This window comes from Rhipicephalus microplus, chromosome X, assembly GCF_043290135.1.
Source record: "Rhipicephalus microplus isolate Deutch F79 chromosome X, USDA_Rmic, whole genome shotgun sequence".
NCBI lineage: Eukaryota > Metazoa > Arthropoda > Arachnida > Ixodida > Ixodidae > Rhipicephalus > Rhipicephalus microplus.
The window spans coordinates 190,992,046-191,018,280 of record NC_134710.1 but is presented as its reverse complement, the minus strand read 5'-3'; the positions used below and the strand labels follow the sequence as shown (position 1 = coordinate 191,018,280).

At 42.9% G+C, this 26,235-nt stretch overlaps 1 protein-coding gene across 2 annotated transcripts in view; it reads right to left on the bottom strand.

Annotated features, from left to right (window-relative positions):
- The window catches only part of LOC119177325 (rab GTPase-activating protein 1), a 203,156-nt gene that overhangs the window by 102,105 nt on the left and 74,816 nt on the right, over positions 1 to 26,235 (bottom strand). For both annotated transcript variants that reach the window (XM_037428794.2, XM_037428795.2), the window contains 4 exons: positions 18,888 to 19,006; positions 7,501 to 7,567; positions 7,135 to 7,246; positions 2,132 to 2,298 (listed from right to left, as the gene is read on the bottom strand). In XM_037428794.2, the coding sequence (XP_037284691.2) occupies positions 2,132 to 2,298; positions 7,135 to 7,246; positions 7,501 to 7,567; positions 18,888 to 19,006 (465 nt within the window). The remainder of the gene's footprint in view (positions 1 to 2,131; positions 2,299 to 7,134; positions 7,247 to 7,500; positions 7,568 to 18,887; positions 19,007 to 26,235) is intronic.

Here is a 26,235-nt window from a genome sequence, read left to right as displayed (position 1 = left end):
TACTTTATGCACACAGCGCTGAAAATTTGAGTTCCATACAGATCTCGCATGAAACTTTGCATGTATGCAAATTATTGCTTTTCAGCTTTTTAGAATGCGCGTGAAAAGTAAGCACTATGTTCTTTAATATTCTTTTTTTCCAGTTTAAAATTTTGTTTGCTTTATGCACTGACTATCTGCAAAGGTGAGCTCGCCAGCATTAAAGGTATTCACAAAAACTGATCATATTAGATAAAAGCAAGTGCCTTGTGCTCTACATCACCTTGCAAAGTATTAAGGCAAAAGCATAATTAATCCTAAACTAAATATCGATTTCAGCACTTTTTGAAAATCTTTATCAATGGCAGAATTCAATGGCAACAGTGAGAATGACGTCACATAAGACTGTTTAGTGCAGATGGGCAAACCGTGCCATGCTGCATCATATGTAGATGCACAATAGCAACCATTCTAGCAACCTTGTCATTACAGATTGTTTTATTGCTCAATGCTGCATAATGGGGAGAACCTGTCGCACACTCTTGAGTGTGTTGGCAATTCACCAGGCGTGGCTCTTTGAAAGTTTTCCAATGACAAGAGCCTACAGGCAAAGTGGGTTGCTGCCATCAGATTGCGTCAACAGGTCGCGATTAGAACACTCGGGGCTATGCTCAGCCCTTCATGAGAATGAGGGCCACAAGTTGGGCGTATGCCTCTTGCTTGATTTTGGGTAAGCTGCTGGTGGAAAGCCGCAAGCACGGCAACAGTTGGAATACACAGGCTTCAAAGAGGTTTACACATGAAACACTTGACGGAGTGAACTTTTGACAAGTTGTGAGACTTGTGCAAATCATGGTCAGGAAGCAGCAGTTCGCCGTATTGTTCATGAAGGGACGCTTTGCCGAATACATAAAATAAGAAAAACAATAAATTGCAGCTTTAAATGTCTGCCACTAGTCGTAACTGCACCATCTCGCATGGCATAACGGGCTTTAGAAGATAATGCTAAGTGTAATAACAACTGCAGGTGTAGTCCCCAAGCGCCCACACTGCAATCCATTGAGTCCTCAGAAAGATGGCGGCGAGCACGTATTGTGTCTTTTTAGCATCTGTGCAACCCACAAACCTTCCAGGCGGCTTCCAGAACAAATTTACCCTGGCTGCTTCTGGCAACCATCAAGTAGCCAGAACCATCCTGCCAGATAAAAAATTGAATGTGCTCTGGCTGGCTCTAGCAGCCTGTGAAAAATCAAAAGGCCCACTTCTTGACACACCACAATGAAACTGCCCCTTTGATATGGAAACCAAAACATGATATGAAAACCACAGCAGCTGAAGGAGCCCACAACATACGACAAAGAACCCAAGAGTCAACCACTCTGTGCATGCCAATCGATAGTTTTCATCAAGCGAGACGGCTATGCCAGACTACTAGCCTAATGAGTAGAAGCAGCACGCTCAGGACACGGCAACATATTTGTTGGAGACGTCATGCATATTTACAACAGCCATAGAAGATTATGGCAGCCCCATGGCACCCTTCGTTAGAAAAGTACATATAGTAAAACACACTTGGGCAAGCATATGTACTCTGTGAGTGTCTAATTTTCTTTATATCCCTGGCGCTGCGGAGTGATAATAAAGGCATCAAAACGCTTGCTTTTCAGGCTGTTTCAAAGCATTTTGGCACAATTTTTGCAATTTTTATGCTTTAAAAGCAGTTGGGTGCATGAAAACAGGATGTTATCAAAAATGTGCAACATGCACAGCCATCTCACACCTACTCTTTTAAGATATATTGAAGGTTTACTGATGGTCAGAGATATTTATGTGTCCAAGAGAAAGAAAGAACACAAAAATCTCGAGTTTTAAATAATAGTGTCAGTTGTCATTAAGAGGATTCTGATGCACCCATTTATAAACACTGCAAATCCACTCAATATATATGGCCTTGGTACTAATCAAACTGTGCTCCTGCATAAATAGCTTGAGGTAACCTTTCTGTGTCAGAAAGCATTTGTACTGCAATATACCAGTCCTATTATGACATACAAAAGCATTTCAACATAACTTGCAATAGTTATGATCACACTGTGATAAATAAAAAAAATCTCAAGTAAAGGACAAAGCAGGAACGGAATGAAGTACTTACTTCTCTTAGTCGCAGGAAGAACTCTTCATGGAATGGTTTACGCCCAAAATACCAAAACTTTTCTGATTGGGGGTAGATCTTGGCTTTTGTCTCGAAGACAAAGCGCACTGGCTCATGCACACCCGTCACCACCAAATCCACAGCCACAGTCAGGTACACCCTGGTGTCTATCATAAGAGGCGGAAAATACATTAAAAAAATGGGAGGGAGAGAACTCAAAAGCATGCTCTATGCTCCTTGCCCTCAAATGATTTTGGAAGCTTTGTACAAGTTCATTGAGCTGGTATCGCAAGTCCTACGAATTATTAGAACACCAATTTAAGCATTAGGCAACAGTGTAACTTATTACGACTGAATGCCTTTATAAAAGACATGCACCGGGGAGCAATACTCATCCTTTTTATGGTGTCTCTTACGAGCAGGGCACTGCATATGCATTTTTTTTATCAACCAAAATTTTGATGTTGGCACAATGGTGTCTCATATACCCATTTGTCTCTTACATCAATGTCTCTTACAAAGGGGTTCGGCTATATAATGTTTTAAATATGTGCAGTGCTATAGATAGCAGTGACACTGGCTATAAACTCCATTTGGGACCTATAAGGGGCACCTTCAAAACCACACGCAGCGCCACTTGTGGTGCAGCGGGCACGTCACAATAAGAGTTTTGGAGCAGATAGCAGCGCCTCACTGCTTCAATAGCTATGGCGCTGAAAGCACACATGGCCAGCATGTTGGTCTTTCGAGCTGGATTTAAACATATCGTAGTGGGATTGTTCTTCTGCATATCATCGTGAGAAAGGGGAAAACTGCATAAAAGCAACCACGTTTTCAACATTGCTAAGATGTTGCGGCTTTGCTACGTCCCCACCAGTACTGACGGCTAAATGAGAGTGTCATGCGTGAGTCGCGTAAGAGGCTTACTCCACAACTATTGTGGTAAGCTATTATTAAGTAAGCTCCCCGACCATTCGCCGTGGAAACCATGGTAAGTGGCTGGGCAGCGTGCTTCTTTGCTGTGGCTTCGTATCATGGCGATTCGCGGCTGAGTCTCGCGAAATACTTTGCTTGAAAATGTCACGCATAGTCCTTGTCGGGGCATCATTATCACTCATCACGATCATCGCTTTTACATTGCTGATAGCGCAGCTCATGCGAAGGGCTCAAGGCGTGGGTGCGGAAGAGAACACTCTATGATTTTGAACAGAGAGCACTCCGCAGCCCTGCTTTGTCTTTTACTTGACCTTACGAAGTGCCGACGATGATCACGATGATGAGCGACCAAACTGACCGTCATCAGTTTGGTCGCTATCATGTTGATCTCATTTCCTGCAACTTCTCTCGATTTTCATGTTGCTCTGCGAACAAACAATGACATGCACATCCGTCGCTACAGCGCTACAGTTCTCGCACAAAGTTCCACTTCTTTGTAGTTCTGCTAATCTGTGTTTCTACCGATCATGCGCAAAGTGCTTCTGAGAGGGTAGTTGTGTTAGAGGTAATATGCAACGTTACTCAGTTCACCCATTCATTGATGGTCGTATCAACCCAGCAAAGGACTAACTATCTCCAATTATATTCCCCAAAACTGTGAAGGACAGATGGCGAGTTAATAAGATTCGTTAATATACTCCATCAATCTTGAGCTGTATTAAAATGCCCTGCATCCGTTTCTTTTCTCACCAGCTCTATGTTAGCAGAAATATTACGCAAGCTCATTGCATCTGCAGAGGTAGTGTCTTAGGCCAATGCAAGCAGTGGCGTAGCCAGAGGGTGGATCACAGGACCCATGCAACCCCCCCTTCCCACGAAACCCCCCTTCAGGTCAAAGTGGTGCCTCCCCCCCTCCCCAGAATTTCTGCTGACGCCCCTTTGAATGCAAGAATACAGCGACAGAACAGAACACGGCAGGCAGAGGGAGCAGGAACCAAGCTTACATTTTTCGACACACAGCTGTGATCCATTTTTGCCACTGCTCGATAAACGGGGACAAGTTGAGAAATTGTGAAACATCGTTCACGCAGGACACGACGTCTACTAGTTGGTACAATCGACTACGCAGCCGTTCATTCCTACAAACAGTGTGCCAGCGGGCGAACACAGCATTCGCTTCTGCTCCGGCTCTCAATGACTGTCTTCTCTGACGGCTGTGTGGCGGTGTGACAGTCACAGCGCACAGAGTGTATATAGCCACATCCGCCTGTGGCACATTACAGGGATGAGTAACATCACATGGGCATTGGCTATATGGCTGATTGGCTGTCACACTGACGTCACAGGTAACTTTTACGACTTAATTGTGAAAAAACATTCCTAATATAGTTAGAACACTTCAAAGTTTGTCGTACTAAGTAAAAAATAAAAACAGCAACAGAGAGAAAATATAAAGTCACAATTTGCTACTACACTCTGAAACTTATGGCAGCAGACAATGAATGTCATCTGCTTTCATCACATGCACCATGAGCTGTGCGATCAGTGTTGATCATGAGGTAGCCTTGCTCTAACATTAGGAACTGTCCTTCCTTCATAGTCTGCACAGTGGGTTGTAAGCCTAGCAACTGGCACCATGTCAAGCTACAACTTTTTGTTCCTGTGCAAGACAACTCGCAAGGTGTAGCAGCAGCAGCATTGGTACTCTGAACATCAGGCTCTTGATATCTGATCCATGTTAACAACAGAATGTTTGCAGCTACCACTTCCTGCCAATATCACACCATTTCTCATATTTATGCATACTGGCGATTGTTGTCGGAGTCTAGAAGAGCTTTGGTGTGCCTGCGACCTCCCTAATTTGCAGAGTGTCAGCTTAGCAGAAAACGACATGCGAGTGGCCCGAATTTTCACATCTGGTGGCACAGAGCTCAACCACACACTGGTGAATGATGGTGGGAAGCCAAGCTTAGCCCACACCAATTATCTCAATTGAAACAGACTCAGCCATTAAGAAGAGAAGCAAAAGCAGTGCTGAAAAGCAGCATACCACTTAATCACCTCTAGCTCCCTTGATGCAAGGTGCTTCGTTAATAACTCGCTGCAGCCCGCTTTCTTGAGGTCTCGTTTTATGTGCGGAGTGACCCATCAGTGGGCCATTCAGCATATCTTTCGGGTATGCCGTGACCCACTGATAGGTCACGTGCCTGTGTCTGTTCCATTCGCATCAAAGAGATGGCATTGCAACCTTCATGGTTGGTGTGTTTGTGTGAAACATATAGAGCCATTTTTTTGCCTTTTTCGCGTAAACCTATGTTGAAATCCAAAGTGGCTGGCCCCAGAAAATACAAATGCACGTTTGCTTCTTTTACGTTATGCTTTCTTTTGCATCGGTAAAAGGCATGATGATCCATCAATTGTGCTAAAATGTTTGGGAGCAGCAGGGAGAACGTACCTACCTATTCGAGTGAAGCACACTTTGAAAACTGTGGCAAAATGGTGACAAGCTACAGAACAAAAATATAGGACCTCACTACCCTCTTTAATAAGAAACAGCGCCATCCCATGTCCAATGCAATGAAATATATATACCGTATTTACTCGCATAATGAACGCACTCGCGTAATAAACACACCCCCAACTTCAGTCATCAAAACTTGGATCCCACCCCACGTAATAAACGCACCCCCTATATTCATCCGCTGCAGTCCCACTAACCGACACATGGCACTTTCTCACCCGCTGGATCTCTTCCATTTTTTATCATTTCGTTGACTCACCTCAGCTTGCTTCCTCTGTCCCCTTCGCCTGTTGCTGCGTGCCGTACTGTTTTTCTCTCTATCTGTGCGCGGCACGTCCCCCATCTTATCTGTGCGCCACAGAAGGTTCCCGAATAGTGTGAGTGTAGAGACATCGCAGGTGATAAGCACACATTGAGCGAAGGTCACGAAACTGCCCGCGTCGGTTGGCGCGGGCAGTTTCAAAAAGCCCATCCAAGAGCACACGATTTTCTTTCATCCATCGCTCTCTAGATGAATAGGTCATGATGATTTCTGCAACACAGTAGCACCCCCGATTCTCACTTCGCTTGTTATCCGCGAGTAGAGGAACTTGTCATGTAAAAGCAAGGGGGCAGACATATTTTGGCGTTAATCTCATTATGACAGTTTGTTTTGATGCTTCGGGGGTAGCTTGCTGAAATGCTCATTAATTGCTACAATGTTAACAGCATCGTCAATGTCTTCGTGCGAGGTTGCCACGAAGTTGGCAAAGTGCGTCGTATCAAGATCACAGCAGATAGCACTGTTGCGATTAAACAATTGCGAGAAAAGATAGCCGCAAAACACTTTTATGGCGTGCACTGGCTGCCCAGGGACAGCTTGCAGAAGGTAGCCCCATCAGCCACGGAAGGTGAGTTAAGTGCAACAAAGAAGCTATTTCCAAACAGTGTACACGTATGTCAATTGCGAAAAGCTAAGCGACCTAACTTTTTTTGCATTATCGCATTTTTCACTCCTCCCAAAAAAAGTTTTTAAAATTTACCCCACATCATAAACGCACCACCCAACCCCCAACTTTGCTCCAATTTTTCGAGAAAAAAAGTGCGTTCATTGTGCAAGTAAATATGGCATATATTGGTTGCACTTTTAAACTTCAGACAGCAGCACATGAAGGAGAGTTCTTAGTTATCACCAGCGGTCCATAACGCACACAGCATGAAAACATTTTCATTTGGTCGCCATGGGTCAGCGTTGGCAATGGGTCACACCATCCAACATCAGACAAGCATTTTTCTTGGCTTTTATAATTTCTTGCAACAAACATGGTACTTCTGTGCACAAGTGTGGAGAAGTTATCACATCAGCATGCAGAGGTGTACTTGTAACATCGCGGCCCCATATGGAAAGCATGGGCCATGATCTACCAGTGACACACGGCGCAGTGAACGTATTGAAAAATTATGGTGTGAATGATTTTACAATGCTGTAGCATAAGTAAAGCTTACACTAACTTGAAAAAACATGTTTAGGTGAGCCTTCGAATTGAATGCTGAACATTATAGCTACCTCGTGATGTCTCCGTGTTGAGCAGTTCAAAGGCTGGTTCCTGGGGGTTCCACCTGCCTGTGATTTGGTAAGCTGTAGGTTCTGTACCCACAGTAGACTTTGCCATAGATACCTAGACAGCCATCAAAAAATAACTCTAATCAGAAAGACAACATAATTTTGTACAAATAGACTATGCACTGCTGAAAAAAAAACATTTAGAAGTGCTCTTTATCACCCAAATTACATTATCTTCCTAAATTCATCTCTACTTTGATGCCAACTATGGCAGCATGTAATCTATGCTTTATACTGGAAAGTCAAATTACTCAAGTCCAAATAAATTGGAGTACTGCCATGAATATGTACAAATGCACAAATGCTTACCATTCCAATAAGTTGCATATCACTGTGCTTCACATGCCTTCCAGGGCAAACTAGCATGCCAAAGCACCTGCCATGAAATAGAAGAAAATTTTCAATTTACTTTGGAATAAAAGCCACTCTTGTAATCACTACCAGCCTGCTTCATTTCTTTTTATCAGATACAATGCTTAGAATGTTTACAATGTTTTAAACTTAGTCCAGATACCTTTTACACATATAGTCTGCTACATACATTTAATACAATAGTGTTAAAGAGCTCGTTTAGCAGAAATTCCAGCGTTGGCTTCGTTGGCTGTGAGCGAAAAAATCGTCATCTTATGTGTGGCCAGAAAATCGAGAACGATGCAAATAAAATAAATGATCCTGGGTCAAAGTAGGGACCGAAGCAGAGAGAGAGAAAGAGATATGGTATGAAGAAAGGCAGGGAGATTAACCAGAAAGCAAGTATCTGCTTTGCTGCCCTGCACTGGGGAAGGGGGTCCCAGCGGGGACGAACCCGGGTCATTTGCATGGCAAGCGGTTGTTCTACAACATGGCCAAGTGTCTGCTCGTGAATACAGTGAAAAGAACTTCTGATTGAAAATGCAGTGAAAGTAGCTTTCATGCTTTACAAACACAAACACATGCGTCCTATGTACATTCTTCACGATGCAATATGAAATAATGCAGTAATAATGCGTGGTACAAGCGCCCATTGCCAGCAGACGTCAGAACATGTGATTATGCTATGAGTCAATGAAGGTGTCCGTGGAAGGTATAGAGACGGAAAATAAGATCTTGAAAGAAAATATCAAGGTGTTGAAGGATGAGCGTGACGAGCTGCATGCAGAGCTAAAACAACATGAAACTGGGCTTACAAAAAGTGAACAGCACTAGAGATACTACAATGTAGTTCCCCACGCTCCTCGGAAAAACAGCAGAGAAATTGCCAAGAAACTGGGACAAGCAGTTGACATGCCCCTTGACGACTGTGATATTGTAGTCTGTCACCGCGTTGAAACAACAGGCAATACCACTGCCCCAAATATTGTTATTCAGTTTGCGCACAGATCATCACGAGACTCATTCCTTGAGGAGGCTTGAAAACAAGGGCTGTTTTCAAATGACTCAGGATTTCAATCGAATGTGCCTGTTTATGTCAATGAGCATTTACGCCCTGCCGTGAAATGGCTATTCAATGCCGCGGACGAAAAAAGTAAGGAGTGCAAGTGGCAGTACGCGTGGACAACAAATGGCAAAATATTTGTCCGTAAATCAGCTGAGACGACGGTGGTTGTCATAAACAGCATGGATGGCATAAGTAAGATTGTCTACGAATAGCTTATTCCATGTTAGCTGCTTTGTTTTTGTGTTTTCTGTTACAGTTATGGGTTTTTTATTACATCACATTAATGCCTTAGTCAAAAAGAAACAACCAGTGCTCACATTTCGTGATTGATTTGATTTGTGGGGTTTAACATTCCAAAACCACCATATGATTATGAGAGATGCCGTAGGGGAGGGCTCCGGAAATTTCGACCACCTGGGGTTCTTTAACGTGCACCCAAATCTGAGTACACGAACCTACAACATTTCTGCCTCTATCGGAAATGCAGCCGCCACACGCTCACATTTTTTTTTTCACCAGAGTGTTCGTTCTTTAGTGAATAAAACAGATAATCTGGAAATCATCCTAGAGAGCCTGAATGTATCTTTCATGGCAATAATGCATACAGAAACGTGATACACACACTTATACGTCTCAAGTGTTTCCCGTTCCCGGATATCAGTGCTTTTATCGAAATCGTGAAAGCAAATGTGGAGGCAGTGTAGCGATCTTTGTAGCGGAGGCCATCACCTGTAAGGCTGCGGGCGAGCTATGCATTATCAGCCCAGATATTAAAGTACTCACGCTGCGCAGCCATGAAAACCTTTTTTGTGTTATCTACTGCCCACCCTCTGTGATTTTAATCTGTTTCTTAACTTCAGCATACTTTTCAGTCATGTTACAGGAGAAAATTTGAACCCTTCTTTTTGGAAGGTGACTGCAATGTGGACATGCTTGTGCACACACATTACAGGCAAGAATTAGAAGATCTATTGACCGCAAACAGTTTGAGCAATGTCATTACAGCACCAACACAAATCACTGAAGAAACTGTAACACTGTTAGACCTTTTTATTAAAAACATTTACTTTGATGATGTAATAGCAGATGTTATTTATACAGGTATTAGCAACCATTTAGGTATATTTATGTTGATCACCACTCCCTGTCGGTCGATAAAAAAGAATGCACCAGTACGCTACGTTCAAGACATCACACCACACTCCCTGGATTAATTTCGTAACTCTGTTAGTTTGCAACAGTGGAACAATGTTTTTAGTTCAAACAGTAGTGGCATAACATATTCCTCTTTTATAGTGACATTTAAAAAGATATATCTTGAGCATATCTCATTTAAAAAATTAAGAAAGTCTTCCAAAGCTCATAATACCTTGGGTTACTTATGAATTATTACACATGATCAAGCATAAGAATACCCTGTATGCCAGTTTTATTAAACATAGAAACCTAGGTAGTTTTGAAGAATATAAGACATCGAAATCAGCTTACTAGCAAACTAAGAACAACCAAAAACATATATTTGCACAACTTATTCTCAGAACCTGCGACTAAGCAGTCCGACGTGATATGAGAAAATTTAAACTCACTGCTACACCCAGCTAAATCCAATGTTATTCCTGATAATTATCACCAGCAAGGTGCACTGTCATCTGACGAAACACTAGCAGATGCTTTTAACACTTTCTTTGTTAAGCAAGCAAATCCTGAAAATTGTTTACTCAGGAGCAGCTCTTATGCTCTCACTACTAAAAACATTACTGCAAAATCGTTCTTCTTTAGTCCCACTAAATGCGCTGAAGTTCTTTCTTCTATATATTCAGTCAAAAATAGTAAGTCGCAGGACACTGATGGTTTTCAAACAGGACCTATAAAGCATGTACTCGACCTTATTTTTTCTGTTCTTACTCACATCTATGACCTGATTCTATCATCTGGCCAATTTCCCAATGACAAGCAAATAGCTCGAGTACAGCCAGTCTTTAAAAAAGGCGATAAAAATGTTTTAGGTAATTATCACTCAATTTCAATTCTATCAATATTCTCAAAAGGCATTGAGAAGATTATTCATGCTAATATATTATGTCTAGACAAAAATAATTTATTAGCTGATCATCAACATGGCTTTAGGAAGCACCGTTCCACCGAGACTGTTTTCCTAGCTCAAAAAGAAACAATATTACAAGCTTTAGATGATGAAAAGTTAATTATGGGAGTCTACATCGATTTCTCTAAAGCGCTTGATCTTGTGAATCACAAAATCTTACTGACTAAGCTACACGCTTGTGGAATAGGTGGTATAGCCTTAGAGCTTTTCGAATTTTACTTATCGCATCGAGCACAATATGTACAGCTAGGAAAAGAGAAGTTCAGTTTTCAGGCTGTAGGAGTCGGAGTTCCACAAGTGAGCATCCTTGGGCCACTCCTGTTTATAATTTATGTAAATGAAATGCCAAACATTTCGAATAAGGTAAAATTTATTTCCTATGTGGATGACACAGCAATATTTATTACCTCTACATCTGAGAGTGAACTTGAGCATCAAGGGAACATAACGCTCAGAGAATTTAAAAATTGGGCTGAAGCGAACTGTTTACGAATAAACACCAGCAATACAAATGTTATGGTTTATATGCAAAAATACAAACAATTGCAAAGTCCAATAAAAATGAAGATAAGTACGGATGATTTAGAAATTGTTAACACAGTCTTCACATTACGTGTAATGTTTTCAAAATACCTAAGCTAGAACGAACACGTCGAACATCTTAGTAAACAGCTTTATTCTGCTGCAGGAACCATAGCTCGCTTAAACTAATTTCTTCCACTTAACAATAAAATGTTGCTTCACAATGCTCCAGTGCTTTCGATTCTACAACACTGCAACCTTGTTTAGGGCACGACTACAAAGAAAAATCTCACAAAACTGCACCTGCTCCAAAACACTGCTGTGCGCTCCATTGCCAATGTTCCACGCACGTTTTCTACAAAAGATCTGTTTGTAAAGTTTGATATTCTACCTGTGTTCTTTTTATACGATTATCGCTTAATTTTAAAGTACAAGTCTTACTTAAAGTCCAATAATTTTACTGTACTTTCGCTGGCTGATTTGAATGTAAACCGCAGTATTCGTCATACTAAGCATAAAGAAAAATGGCATGTCCCTACACCTCGAAACAAATATGACGAACAATTCTTGAAACATACTGTGCTAATCATACCGTATTTACCCAATTCTAAAGTGCACCTATTTTCGAGAAATATGGGTCGAAAATTCGCATGCGCATTGGAATCGGGTACAAACCGAAACTGGCTTCCCATAGCAGCCTACCGTCATCGTCATCAACTCTTTCGTTACCACGCCTATTCGAATCGATCGCCGGTGATCGACGCTTTTGGATCGTCGATATTGGCATGTTAGAATCATTTTTCGTGCATCCAGCATTCTCTAGTAGTTAGTCCAGCCACTCAACTTTCAGAATCAATTTAAATTTGCCCGTATTGGTCACACAGTAATTTTTGACAGACGTTTGAGTCAACCAATGTGCGTGTATTGTTGAAAAAGGGCAGTTAGCTGGCGAACTTGACAGAAGTGCGTGCCCCTCATGATTATACTACAGTAAAACCGAAATTCTGTGATGAAAAGAACCTTTGCAAGTCAGATATTCAATTTAAGTGTCAGCCTCGCAATTTCACAATGTTGAGCAGCAATTATTTCCAAAAGTTTATGCCAGCTATTCAATAGAGATCTGTTCCTAGGAGTAAGGGAAGATTTGTTCTACAAAAAATATTTACGAATGTCTGCCGCATGTTTAAAGTGTCGAGGCAGCCTTCTCTGACAGTTTCCAGCAGCTTTGGTTTTGCTTGCATCGTTATATCAAACACAGGGTCTCATCTAGTGTCACTAGCTGCTCCTATGATGCCGTTGTCCCGCGCGCATGTGTAGGCACCAGCGCTGCAAAACACATGCGCTGCTCGAAACTGTCTTGCAACCCCACCTGAATTAAGTGAGGGTGAGCTTAGAGTGCGAGCGTGACCGCACCTCAGCTTCAAGTTTTATGGCGACGATGTTTCGCGTCAGCCTGAGACATCCACAGCAGTTGATGGGTTTGTTTTGTTTTGTTTACATCTTCAAGTTGTCTCCTCTATCGCAAGAGCGTATAGCTTCTGACCTTTGAGCACAATCTTAAAGCTACTCTGATTACGTGTGAGGACCACAATTCGCTGGGGCGTGGTGTGCTGGCGCCTGCTGCAGACCTTCTCCTAACGACAAGAAGGCCCCGGAGCACATCTTGGTCTTGACTAAGGAGTAGTGCGAAACGTTTTAGAACTGCATGCAGTATTGTCTTTTTTTTTAATACGATATGCTCATAAATGCAAATAATTATGCTTGGATGCATATATTGGAACGCCAACCTATGCGAAGTGAGGCGGCTCATGGAAAGAGGTGATGCTAGACAAAATAACGAATTTCATTGGACATCTTGTTTATGGAGGGATTATTCACTTCACCAGGCATCCATGTATAATAGAACACCTGGAGACTCTTTCCGCAACACAACAAAAATTTACGGAGAAAAGTGTACGAGTTCCCTTGTGCCTCACGAAAAACCATGCAATGCTTCACCGCATGGCACGAGCAATGAAGCAGCACCTTGGTTCTGATTTTCTTTGTATATGTGAAGAGAAAAACTTTGTAAAACATTTATTATTTTTTATACTGTTCCTGGGCCATTCATCTACAAAAAGTATATTCTGAATTTTCCTTGTTTTCGAATATTTTTGCATATATAGTGTTTTTTATCACACTGTTTGCTAGCTAACAACAAAAAATTACGCACTTCACACATTTTATTCATTATAAAATATTTTTGTTGTGCTACAACATATATTTTTCGAAAGAACATTTCATCGTGCGAAGTTTGGTATGCTGCAATGCTCGCTGGAGTACTTTTTAAACTGGTGAAAGCGATCTTCCAGAGACATATCAAAAACAACCATTTTCATGTGGTAACAAAAGAGTTAAGCAGCATCAAGCAGCTTGTTGCTGGCAACCATGGTAGCACATTTTCTTTCCCTGGTTACCTGCATCACAGTTGTAGTGGCACTATTGCAGAAGTGAGTATTTTTTTTTTCCTCTTCTTTGTTATTGCTGTCTTTTTGAGTTCGGCCTGTGCAGCATCGCCCCTCAGCCGCTTGGAATTTGCATTAACAAGCCCATGAGAGACCGCATGCGGGCACTGTATAGTGAGTGGCTAGTCGACGGGAGCCACACATTCACATTAGGCAATAGGCTGAAGCGTGCCTCGACTGAAGACATTACAAGGTGGGCACCTGAAGCTTGGAATGGGATTCCATCTGGCATAGTTGAGAAAGCCTTCAAGAAATCTCTAATGCTATAGATGAAGCTGAAGACGAGATGCTCTGGTCCGAGAGCGACAAAGAGCTCTCTGAGAGTGATAAAGATTAAGTAAATAAACATTTTTTTTCCTTGCTGAAAATACTTTGCTCCCTTTTTCTCTCGTTCGTTTGCTGAAATCACGTGCTCGTTCCCAATCATATATGTCTCATTTTTTCTTTTTTCCGATTTCGGTGTGTGTTAGAATCGGATCTCTCTCTCCCTCTTTTTTTTGTTGCCGAATTGGGGTACGTGTTAGAATCGGGGGCGCGTTAGATTTGGGTAAATACGGTATTTAATAAACTTACAAAGGCCGATTTTGATCCTCTGTGCAACTCAAATCAAGAAATAAGACTATTTCGTCAGTTGTTCCACAGAGATAACCAATGTTGTGCATAATGTATTCTTTTCTATTTTTCTTTCTTTTCTTACCCTCGTGTTGTGTTGAACATGTTACGAAAGAGTGTATACATGTGCATATATAGACCTGTTTATATATACTTGTGCATCGGGTATGAAAATGTAAATCCATTTCCATTCATAGGCACATATCCTTTTTGTGTGCATATATAAATATATATTGATGCATATAAACTTTGTTTTTTTTATTGTAATTGTATTGTTATCACGTATTACTTTGTTTTTAGTGTGTAGAGCTTATTTTTTCTCTGAAATATGTTTCTGTCATTTGTAAAGGAGGCAGGACCTCTGTCAAGCTGTAGTAGCTTTTAATCCTGTCGCCTCTCTTTGAAGTGTGAAAAGGGATAAAACTGATTATTTGATTAAATGATTGATTAATCATAATGGCTTTGTTGTTTAAAGGCAGTCACCCACTCCAAAAAGCACACACACTACTGCACCTATTCCCTTAAGGCCCCATACTGGGTGCATAGCAAGTTCGAAGATGTTTCATGCACGAAGTCTTCAAAGCACACACCAAGAACACGAAATCGCTATCGCGTTCAACTACTAAAGGCGAAATTTTAGGGTCCCTTAATTTTTTATCTTCTATTGAAAGCTGACTCAATCAAGAACACGGTGAATCGCAAAGACTGGATGACCAGGGAGATTTCCGCTAAATGGCTTTGTGAATGAGACGAGAAACTGGCAAAGGCGAACTGCAAGGTGTGCCTTTAGGTTCTTTTAGATAACTGCACCACCCACCATACTTCTAATCCTATTGAGAGCAGACAAATTATGTTTCTCCTTGATTGATATGTAGGGTTTAACGTCCCAAAACCACCATATGATTATGAGAGACGCCGTAGAGGAGGGCTCCGGTAACTTTGACCACCTGGAGTTCTTTAACGTGCACCCAAATCTGAGCACACGGGCCTACAGCATTTTAACCTCCATTGAAAAATGCAGCCGCCACAGCCGGGATTCGATCCCGCGACCTGCAAGTCAGCAGCCGAATACCTTAGCCACTAGAACACCTCGGCAGGGCTACATTTCTCCTTCAAACACATTCGTCCTCTCACGCAGATAAACACTGAACATCCTTCTTGCTCTCACAAACAATAAGAGCAACAACATGCAATCAAGAAAATTGCTAATTAGACACAAAGCAAGGGTGAGTCAAGGTCACTGCAGAAGAATGGTTTAAGGGATCAAAGGATTTCGCCTGAAATACATTAATGCAGCTTCTTGTACAAGATGGTTATCCATACTGTATAGGGCTACGTTTAAAAGATAAAAATAGAGTTAGGCACACAGACACATACAAATTGCCCACTGTGTCTTCAGGTGCTTCAATACTTTTTCCTCTTTTAAGTGCACCCCAGAACAGCCTGAGAAACTGAGAAATATCACGAGATATGTGCCCCTTAACAATGGTACCAATGAGGTTTTACTGTACAAGTGGTACACTACCCTAGTTACTGGCCAGTTCAATTATACTTAAAGGAGCGCTGGCATCTAATTTATGCATGTCAAAATTTTTACATGTAATTATTGACCTACTACAAGCCATTCCTGACCCAAAATGCAACTGTGGGATGAAGTAACTTTCTGTTTGATTGATTTATGTCAATGATACCTAGTATGATTCAAAGTGGCCGGCAAGCCCACCATATTGTAGCACTGGTAGCGCTTTTCGCGGTAACCTCCAGGCAATTTGTACACAGAAAAAACTGACGCAAGGCTATGCTGCTCAGCTAACACTTCGACTAATAGGCGCATACTTTCAGTCATGCCTTGTCACCAGCATCACCATCGTTGCCATTGAATATGTCGACTAGTTTTGCAGTTCTGGAACTTGGATTGGTCACGATTCGTGATGTTGCAAATAATTTTTCCTTTGACCCTTTGCAAAACAGCGATTCAAAAATGCACACCGTTCCAAGCGATGATGAGAGGGTGTCCAGGGACCCATGCTTGACCCATGGTTGCTGGTGAGTCGTTTGGCTATGTTAGATAATTTTAGCAGGCACAGCATTTCAGTATTCGCAAAGGGGGTCTATGGAATATAGGTAGAGCGAATGCACACCAGTGACGAAATACAATATGTTAGGTTTCAGCAATAACAGTTCTGTGCTTGCCAGCTCCTTGTTTGTGCCGCCAGATGGCCCCACTTATCCAGCCTCTCACAGTTATGGCTGCAGTAACCCGGTATTAGGCTAGTGCAAAGAAGTCTATGGCTGAACTAAAATTCAATATTAACACTACCTCAGTGTTACTTGTTAGCGAAGATATCTAGGTATAGGCTACTTTGATAGCTTGTGGTCGAGTTGGCGTGTACCGTGCGTGTAATGAAACGGCACACTAATTTCACTTTTTCCAAGCTTCCAACAACACAACTGCAGCTCACAATAGTTCTCCAGCGTGCTGATTGATAAGCATGTGGCAAATGATGCTCTTTCCTTTTGCCTGTATTTTATTGGCAGTTGGTGCCTTGCGATTTCATGAAATCATTGAAAGCGGCGTGATGATGATCAGGCATGAGGAGTGAGAGCATCCCCAGGCATTGGCACCAGTCGGTGCCAGGAAAAGAACACTCGGACTGTTGACGTCATCGCTAGCAGTACATAGAATCTCACAAGGATTTGTGCTACACCGAACACATCACAATAGTTTCAATGCCACAGGGGGCTGAAAGCTCCTTTGAGCTTTCAAACATTCTCTACCTTTGAAATAAAATAACTTCCAGGTGATGGACACTATTCGCATTTCGTCAAAAATACTTATGCACACTGAGCAATCAAATGAAGGTCACATCCCGAACTTCAAACTTGAGGTCAGTGCCCCTTTAGGGAAATAGAGGGAGTCTGACGTGAGGAAAAAAAAAAAAAGGATGTGCTCCCAGTTTGGAATATGTACAAGACAAAGTTTCATGAGCTATTTGGCCAATCTATGAGTCACAAGCTTGTCGCTGATGACCTGCGTCTTTTTTAGATCTTCATTAAAGCTCACCTGGTGTACAAACAAGGTGATATAGAACTAATGTCAATTTCGCATTAAAAAAAATGTCATAATGGCAGAAGCTAGCAAGATTGCATATAGGCTCAAAAGAGCTGTCTACAATGCATTTAACCTGACAGTGCGTATTTGACTTGTTGGCAGCCAACGCACTGAGTAAGAGTGTGGAGAAGCAGAGCGATATGGAAGAGACCTCAATGAATACAGGACAGGTCTGACTGGCAGCATGCTTGGCAAGCAACTACAGATGAATATGATGAAAAATGAATTTATATATGTCAAACAGAACAAATAAAAAAGAAAACACAAAACACACCACACCATTCAACAAAATAAAGCATCTCAATGAGAACAGTGTCTTAAATTTTTTTTTTATGTTCGAAAGTGCTTTTGTTCTGTGAGATGCACATGTAGCATTAGTCCATAGGCCAAGAATGTCAGGCCAAGAAACTCAGGAGGCTAAGCAACCTTCGCCGAGTGTTCAGTTTAGACATTTATTGCAAGATCTTTAAAAATGCTAAAAGCTGATGCATTACCCATAATTTGGCCGATCTTTCAAACACAATAGCCACACTGACCTATGAGAAATTTTCTGCCAGCTTAACTGGCAACCTCTGCGAGACTGACACGAATTGTTCACCACATACTTAAGCCATGTCTACAGCACCCTTCCCTCCAAGGGAACCCAGTGACTCCAAATGGACCATACTGCTTATATAACTAGTCATTTGTAACGAGCAGGCAAGCTTTGGCCTTTATGGCAGCTGTTCTATCAAAAGTAAGCCAACAGTCGTTATTCAATCACCATGACTACTCTATAATGCTAATGCTCTGTGAAGCTTTTGTCATACCGAGCATCTGACAATAGACTTGCATGTTTGAAATGTGGATGCCTGGTAAACATTTTCTGCTATTCCTGAAGTGCTTCATCTTTGCTATATTAACTAACACTGATTACCCTGAAGTCTGACCAAAGTCTGAGTTAGGAAATGCTGCTGACACTATGGCGATCTCCCTCTAGTATAGTTACTCCCCCAACCTTGATGCTGATTCATACTCCTATTTTTTGCACCTCTCTTTGTACCTGTCCTAGTATTAGCACTTTGTTTCGTAAATTAACAATACAGCTACTGGAGGTGATGCAACTTAACTAAATCCATCATAAAGTTCCTCTGTTGATGCTCTATGCTAATCAAAAACTTGTCATAGTTGATATGAATAGTATACCCATTAGGGTTTCTACGGACACTAGTGAGAAAACCTATAACAATGTTCTACATAAAATGCCAACAGAAAGCAACAATAACTATAAATTAGCAAAACACAAATAACTAACCATTTAGTGCCACTAAATGACAATATTATCAGCACTGAAGTCATACAAAGACCATTCTGTTAGAGCTCATGTTTAATCAAACTAATGATTTAAACAGTCGGCTACAGCAGTCCAATAGACAGCTAACAAACCTTTCAATGCCAAGCTCTGGGGTGGCTGCAGTCTGTTGAACTGTCACTTGCACCATCTTCTCTGTGTTGCAGCGAAACTTGAAACAGTCTTTGTCACGAGCACATGCCGAAAAGTTGCCCTAATAATAACATAAAAAATAATAATTGGAGAAAGCCTGGAATATTTTAAACAGAACCATGCTTGGATAAAAGAGCTGTTTTATGGCACAAGGGCTAAATATGGGCAAAGAGCACCAGGTAGGCGTTTATGTACGACAATGAAAAGATGAATTTCGAGATGTAGATATGAGTTGGCCCTAAAACAGCCACAGTAAAATATGTGCATGATATATGAAGTAAAAATAAAACAATAACATGGTCCATGTACAACAAACACAAAGACACACGTGAAAGTTCTATGCCACATTAAAATGCGCCAATGGTAAAATATCACAAGTAGCACTACTGACTAACAAGGCATTTGTAAAAAAGAGCCCAAAGGTTAACACAAAACACAGATATCAAAGCAGCACTCTCTTGAGATAAGGTGTGCTATGACACTTTAAGGGATTCGGCACAAATAATGATTCTGCAGCAAGGAATAATGTACACGCAATGGAATGAGCTGTTGGCCGACTAAACGAAAGTGCTTCTAGCATTCAGCTTCTGCTTGCTGTTACTCGAACAAAAAGTGGAGAATCGTTAGCCTCTCACCACAACTGCCGCAAAGGGGAGGTGCATAACTAATTAATAGATGAAAAGGGTGGAATCGATTGATTGATATGTGGGGTTTAACGCCCCAAAACCACCATATGATTATGAGAGACGCCGTAGTGGAGGGCTCCGGAAATTTTGACCACCTGGGGTTTTTTAAAATGCACCCAAATCTGAGCACATGGGCCTACAACATTTCCGCCTCCATCGGAAATGCAGCCGCCGCAGCCGGGATACGAACCCGCGGCCTGCGGGTCAGCAGCTGAGTACCTTATCCACTAGACCACCGCGGTGGGGCTGGAAAGGATAGAAAGTTATATATGTATGCCCTATTAATAAATGAACATCCTTCTGTTGTATTTCCGGCCTGATTACATGGAGTCCATTTGATGTTTCATTTTTCCACAGATATTGCTAATGATGATGCCACTGGCCTTAGCTAGGACAGATGCTGCGATATGATTAACAAGTATGTTTCCTTTGAAACACTGTGGGCACTGAGTCGTGTGTCCTCTTCTTGTGTCCCCATTTCTTAGTGCTATTTGCAGTTGTCACAATGCCCCAACAAGCCCAAACTTGAAGAGTATGTGGGCAGGTACCCAGATGATTACAAGATGTTTACAAGATGATTGATTACAAGGTGGCAGCTGACCAATAATTCCTTGTATACTACCTGAAGGCTTTAAATCTGCCAGAACGTGACCCTCACTATGCATGAAGGAAAGAGGTGCCAATTTAAGAGCTCGTTTTCTTTGTTAGACACAATATTATTGAACACTAACAGACAATGTTGCCAAGATAAGTATATGGTGTGTTATTAGAGGGGATGTTGTTATTATTTGTCAGCTGCCTGCTTGTAATATGATCACGTGCTACATGATGCCAACAGTCAAAACGAGTGTCCCACAGTCACCGATATGGCAATAAGTGGCGCTGACTGACGCTCCCACGTTTCAATGCACACACATATAATATATATATATATATATATATATATACCCTATAAAGTGGACAGAGGGATGACCGCCACCATAGCTCAGTGGTGGAGCATCGGACATGTTATTCGAAGGTTGCAGGTTCGGATTCAGCCGGTGGAAAGTTATCTTTTCATCCACTTTTTCTTCACATTTACAATACGATAACTTCTGATAACATCTCGTATACTTCTCTTGGCATGATTGTCGGTTAGTGCTCATAGATATTGTGTCTAACACGGAAGACGAGCCCTTAAATTTACACTTCTTTCCTTCATCCCTAGCAAAGGTCTCGTTCTGGCAGACTTTATGCCTTCTGGTAGTATGCAGCTGCCAGCTCGTTATGTGCCACGTGATGCCAACTGGCAAAAAGAGTATTCTGCACTCCCCGCAATAGCAACAGGCCGTACTGACTCATGCTCCCATGTTTCAATGCACATATATATAGTGCCACATTCTTTCCTCAAGTTTTGGTGGATTCGGAAAAATTTTCAGTGATTGATTTGTGAAGCAATAAACTCTGATACTGAGGTTAATTTATAATTACTTGAAAGAGTGGGCCACAACTCCTTTGAATAGATCCCATGTGCTGTTGGTAATAAGCAGTTATATAACAGTAATAAATAGTGAGGTAGCAAATGCAACTGAAATGAGGATTTCCAGAGGTTATAACACACGATAAGTACATTCGTTTTTCAAGGTAGATAAATATAAAGTTTTACTTGCACACTGGCTGCACCCCTATATTCACGCCCAGATTTATGATGAAGAAAATGTGATGCATAACAAAAATACACTCAAACCTCGTTATAATGTAACGGGATATAACGAAATAATGGATATAACGAAGTAAATAAAATTCCCCTTGAAAGCTCCATTGAGAACTATGCATTTTAAACCTCATTGTAACGAACTAAAATTGACTGGTAAATGGATATAACGAACTAAATTTAAATTAGCATATAAAAAAAAACTACTGTAGTGTGTTAAGTACTACATTGCCACGCTGTGTTGGTGGCAAAAGACGAGAGCGAAGAAGTGAATGGCAGATGTGGCTGAGTAAACAGTCCTTCACTTCGAGTTCCTGTCTATCGTTTCCTCTCGCTACAGACTGGTGGATGTGCTGGGTACTGTACTGCAACGTCTTATGCCTGCTGGTCCTGAACCAGAAGCAGCCATCGCCAGTGCACAAGGGTCTGCTGATATCCATCGAAGCAGCCCCCGCCTTCAAGGACTACCACCACAGTACGGCCCCTTGGCAAGTTCCGTGAGGACAATGTTTGCCACATTCGCAACCCAAACCGGGCATGACCCATTTGCTAGCGTACCCTGTGTCATCACCACGCCTCGCACACCCAACCCATTCCATGGTGATGCCGGTGAGGATGTCGAAGGCTGGCTTGACCATTTCGACCGGGTCGCTGCCATCAATGACTAGGACAATTGCCGTAAGTTGAAGAACTTGTATATCTCATTCTTAGACGCGGCAAGAGTGTGGTATGAGAACCACGAAACTTCATTCATAAGTTGGCAGAAATTCCAACGGCAGCTTCTGAAACCGCCAACAGATTGCCCGCTGCCATTACCGTTTCCATCGACTGTTATCCGGTGACTGCGCTTGTCAACACGGGAGCCGATTACACGGTGATGAGTGCTTCATTGGCCACCCATCTACACAAGGTGCTGACAACGTGGGACGGCCCTCAACTAATCACTGCTGGAGGACACCTCGTATCCCCTATAGGAAGGTGCACCGCCAGGCTTGAGATTTGTGCGTCGGCTTTTGTAGCGTCATTTCTTGTACTGCCCAATTCTTCTCGGCCGGTCATTTTGGGCATGGATTTTCTGCAAGAGTATGGAGCGATAATTAATATACGTGATTTGTTTGTCAGTTTTGCTAACTGTGTTTCTCCAGATTCCGACATCGAGAACGAAAATCGCAGCGTGGCCTTACGCGTAGTTGATGATTGCGTCACGTTGCCACCTCGCAGTAGTATCTTCGTGCTTGTTGGGTGTCCACGGGAGCAGTCGATTACGGGCATCGCCGAAAGTAACCTGACGTTATTGCTTCATTGGGAAGTCGCCATTGCTCGAAGTCTCGTTCAACTCCGAAATGGCCGCCCGCCGCGGTGGTCTAGTGGCTAAGGTACGCGGCTGCTGACCCGCAGGTCGCGGGTTCAAATCCCGGCTGCGGCTGCTGTATTTCCGATGGAGGCGGAAATGTTGTAGGCCCGTGTGCTCAGATTTGGGTGCACGTTAAAAAACCCCAGGTGGTGGAAATTTTACGAAGCCCTCCACTATGGCATCTCTCATAATCATATGATGGTTTTGGGCCGTTAAACCTCACAAATCAAATCAACTCCGAAATGGCCAGACTACGGTTTTAGTTACGAACTTCAGTGGCGAACACAGGCATTTTGCAAAACACACAACCATAGCTTACTTGGAGGCACTGGATGATTTGGACGTCTTCCCTTTGATTACTACAATCTCGACTGAGAACAGCAGCGATAGTGATGTGACTAGTCGCCTCAACGTCAGTCGCCAGTAAAAAGAACCTAAGAGGGCAAGGCTCCTCAGTCTCCTCTCATCCTTTAGTGACTGTTTTGCCACTACTTCGAAAGTCCAGCAGACTCCTCTAACGAAGCACAGAATTATCCCTGAGCCCAACGTCCAACCCATGCCCCAACATGCTTACCGCGTATCGCAGAAAGAGCAGGATGCTATCCGTCATCAAGTGAAACAAATGCTCGACGACAGCGTAATTCAACGACCGACTAGTTCTAACCACCGACTAGTTCTTGGGCGTCACCGGTTGTTCTGGTTAAAAAGAAAGATGGTTCATTACGATTTGTAATTCAACTATCGACTAGTTCTTGGGCGTCACCAGTTGCTCTGGTTAAAAAGAAAGATGGTTCATTACAATTCTGCATGGACTACCGCAAACTGAACAAGATAACGAAAAAAGACGTATATCTTCTTCCACGTATTGATGACTCCTTGGATCGCCTGCGACACGCCCGTTACTTCTCTTCCATGGATCTCCATAGCGGATATTGGCAGATTGAAGTAGATGAACAGGACCGAGAAAAAACGGCGTTTATTACACCTGACGATCTCTACGAATTTAATGTTCTCCCTTTTGGCCTGTGCACCGCTCCAGCCACATTCCAACGAATGATGGAGACAGTTTTATGTGACTTGAAGTGACACTCTTGTTTAGTGTATTTAGACGGCGTAGTCATTCTTTCTATGACTTTTGGACAGCACATTGAGCGGCTTGAGGCAGTTCTTCTGGATATTCGCACTGCCGGCCTCTCCCTGAAACCGGAAAAATGTTATTTTGGATATGAGGAACTTACATTCCTTGGCCACATTGTCACAGCAGTGGTGTTCACCCCGATCCTGAAAAGGCTATGGCGGAAAAGTTGCTTTGTTCCCGATACCGAGAACAAAGCATGATGTATGCCACTTTCTGGGACTTTGTGCTTATTACCGCCGCTTCTTGCCGAACTTTTCGAAAATCGCCGACCCTCTACAACAACTCGTCAAGGACGACGTCGCCTTCGTCTGGGGCCCCAAACAATCCGACGCTTTCGCGACCTTCAACAACGCCTACAAACGCCACCGATCCTTGGTCACTTCGACACCGAAGCAGACACAAAAGTCCACACTGACACGAGCAACCTTGGCCTCGGAGCTATTCTCGTTCAATATCAAGATGGCGTCGAACGTGTCATCACCTACACTAGCCGCATGTTGTCATCTGCGAAGAAGAACTACTCGACGACTGAAAAAGAATGTCTGGCGGTTGTATGGGCCATAACGAAATTCAGGCCCTACTTGTACGGACGCCCTTTCCGAATCGTCAGTGACCACCACTCTCCCTGCTGGCTAGCAAATCTGAAAAATCCTTTGGGCCGTCTCGCAAGATGTAGCCTTCATTTACAGGAATTCGATATAACGATGGTTTACAAGTCTGGCCAGAAACACACCGACGCTGACTGTCTTTCCTGCGCACCCGTCGAGGTCGCTGCAGAACACAAGATGAAGACTTCAGCTGCCATGCTATTCTCGCATCATTAAACGTGGCTGAGCAGCATCGCGAAGACTTAGAATTACAACCACTGATCAAATACTTTGACGGACGTCGCACACAACCCCCCCGTCAGTTCGCACATGATTTGTCATCTTTCTGTCTACGCCAAGACATTCTCTACAAGCGCAACTTTCATCCAACGAAAACTGTTTACCTCCTCGTCATTCCTGCTGCTCTCCGCGATGATATTTTGCGTGCTTGTCACGACGAGCCATCGTCAGGGCATCTTGGCTTCGCGCGTACTCTGGCGCAGATCAAGAACAAGTACTACTGGCGGAAACTTACGAAAACCGTACGGCAGTACGTCAAGACATGCACAGCCTATCAGCGGCGTAAAAATCCAACTACGAAACCAGCCGGTCTGCTTCAGCCTTTGCGACCCCCTCACCCACCTTTTCAAAAGGTCGGGATGGATTTACTCGGCCCATTTCCGAAGTCTACGGCTGGTAACCGCTGGATTGTGGTTGCCACCGACTACTTGACCAGATACTGCGAAACACAAGCCGCCCAGCGAGCAACTGCTTCCGAGATGGCTGACTTTTTCATCAAGAATATCGTTCTCCGCCAGTGCTCCCGCTGTCGTCATCACAGATCGTGGTACTGCTTTTACGGCACAGTTGCTCCAAGAGATCCTGTTGCTGAGGGGCACAATGCACCGAACAGCAACTGCGTACCACCCACAGACTAACGGGTTAACCGAACGCCTTAACAAAACGATTGCAGATATGCTTTCGATGTATGTCGCCAAGGATCAGAAGGATTGGGATGAAATCATCCCGTATATAACATTTGCCTACAGTACGGCTCTGCAGAAAACCACCGGCTTTGCTCCTTTTCGTCTGGTTTACGGCCGCGACGTCACCACAATGCTTGACACCATGCTGCAACCAACTCTGCCGGACACAATTACCACGGACACAGATGCCTTTGTTCAGCGTGCCGAAGACGCCTGGCAGCAGGCGCGCTTTCGCATTTTATCGCGGCAAAATCCAGATGCTCGCCGGTACAACACCCACCACAGAGCAGTAATATACAATCCCCGTGACGTAGTCTGGGTTTGGACTCCTATACGTTAACGTGGACGCTCAGAAAAATTGTTATGTCGGTACTTCGGGCCCTACCGAGTTCTTCATCGCCTCGGCGAAGTGAACTACGAAGTTGTCCCAGCAGACACATCACACCGTTCTTGTAGACCACGCTCCTCGGATGTGGTTCACGTCTCCAGGATGAAGCCTTACTACTTGCGTTGACTGCAAGTCAAAAACTTTGTGATGTGGCAATACCCTTCAAGACAATTGTACATTTCTTTCTTGCTTCTTTATTTTTCATCTCGTCCTTTTTCTTTTCAATGGACACAGACATTTTTTACGACCTTTCGTTTTTTTTCGGAGCTGCGGCATTCATGCGATGCTTCTTTTTTTTTTTTCTTTGGGGAGAGGGTAATGCCACGCTGTGTTGGTGGCAGAAGACGAGAGCGAAGAAGTGAATGGCAGCTGTGGCTGAGTAAACAGTCTTCCACTTCGAGTTCCTATCGTTTCCTCTCACGACAATATCATTTTCTGCAGAGTTGACACTCGTTCAA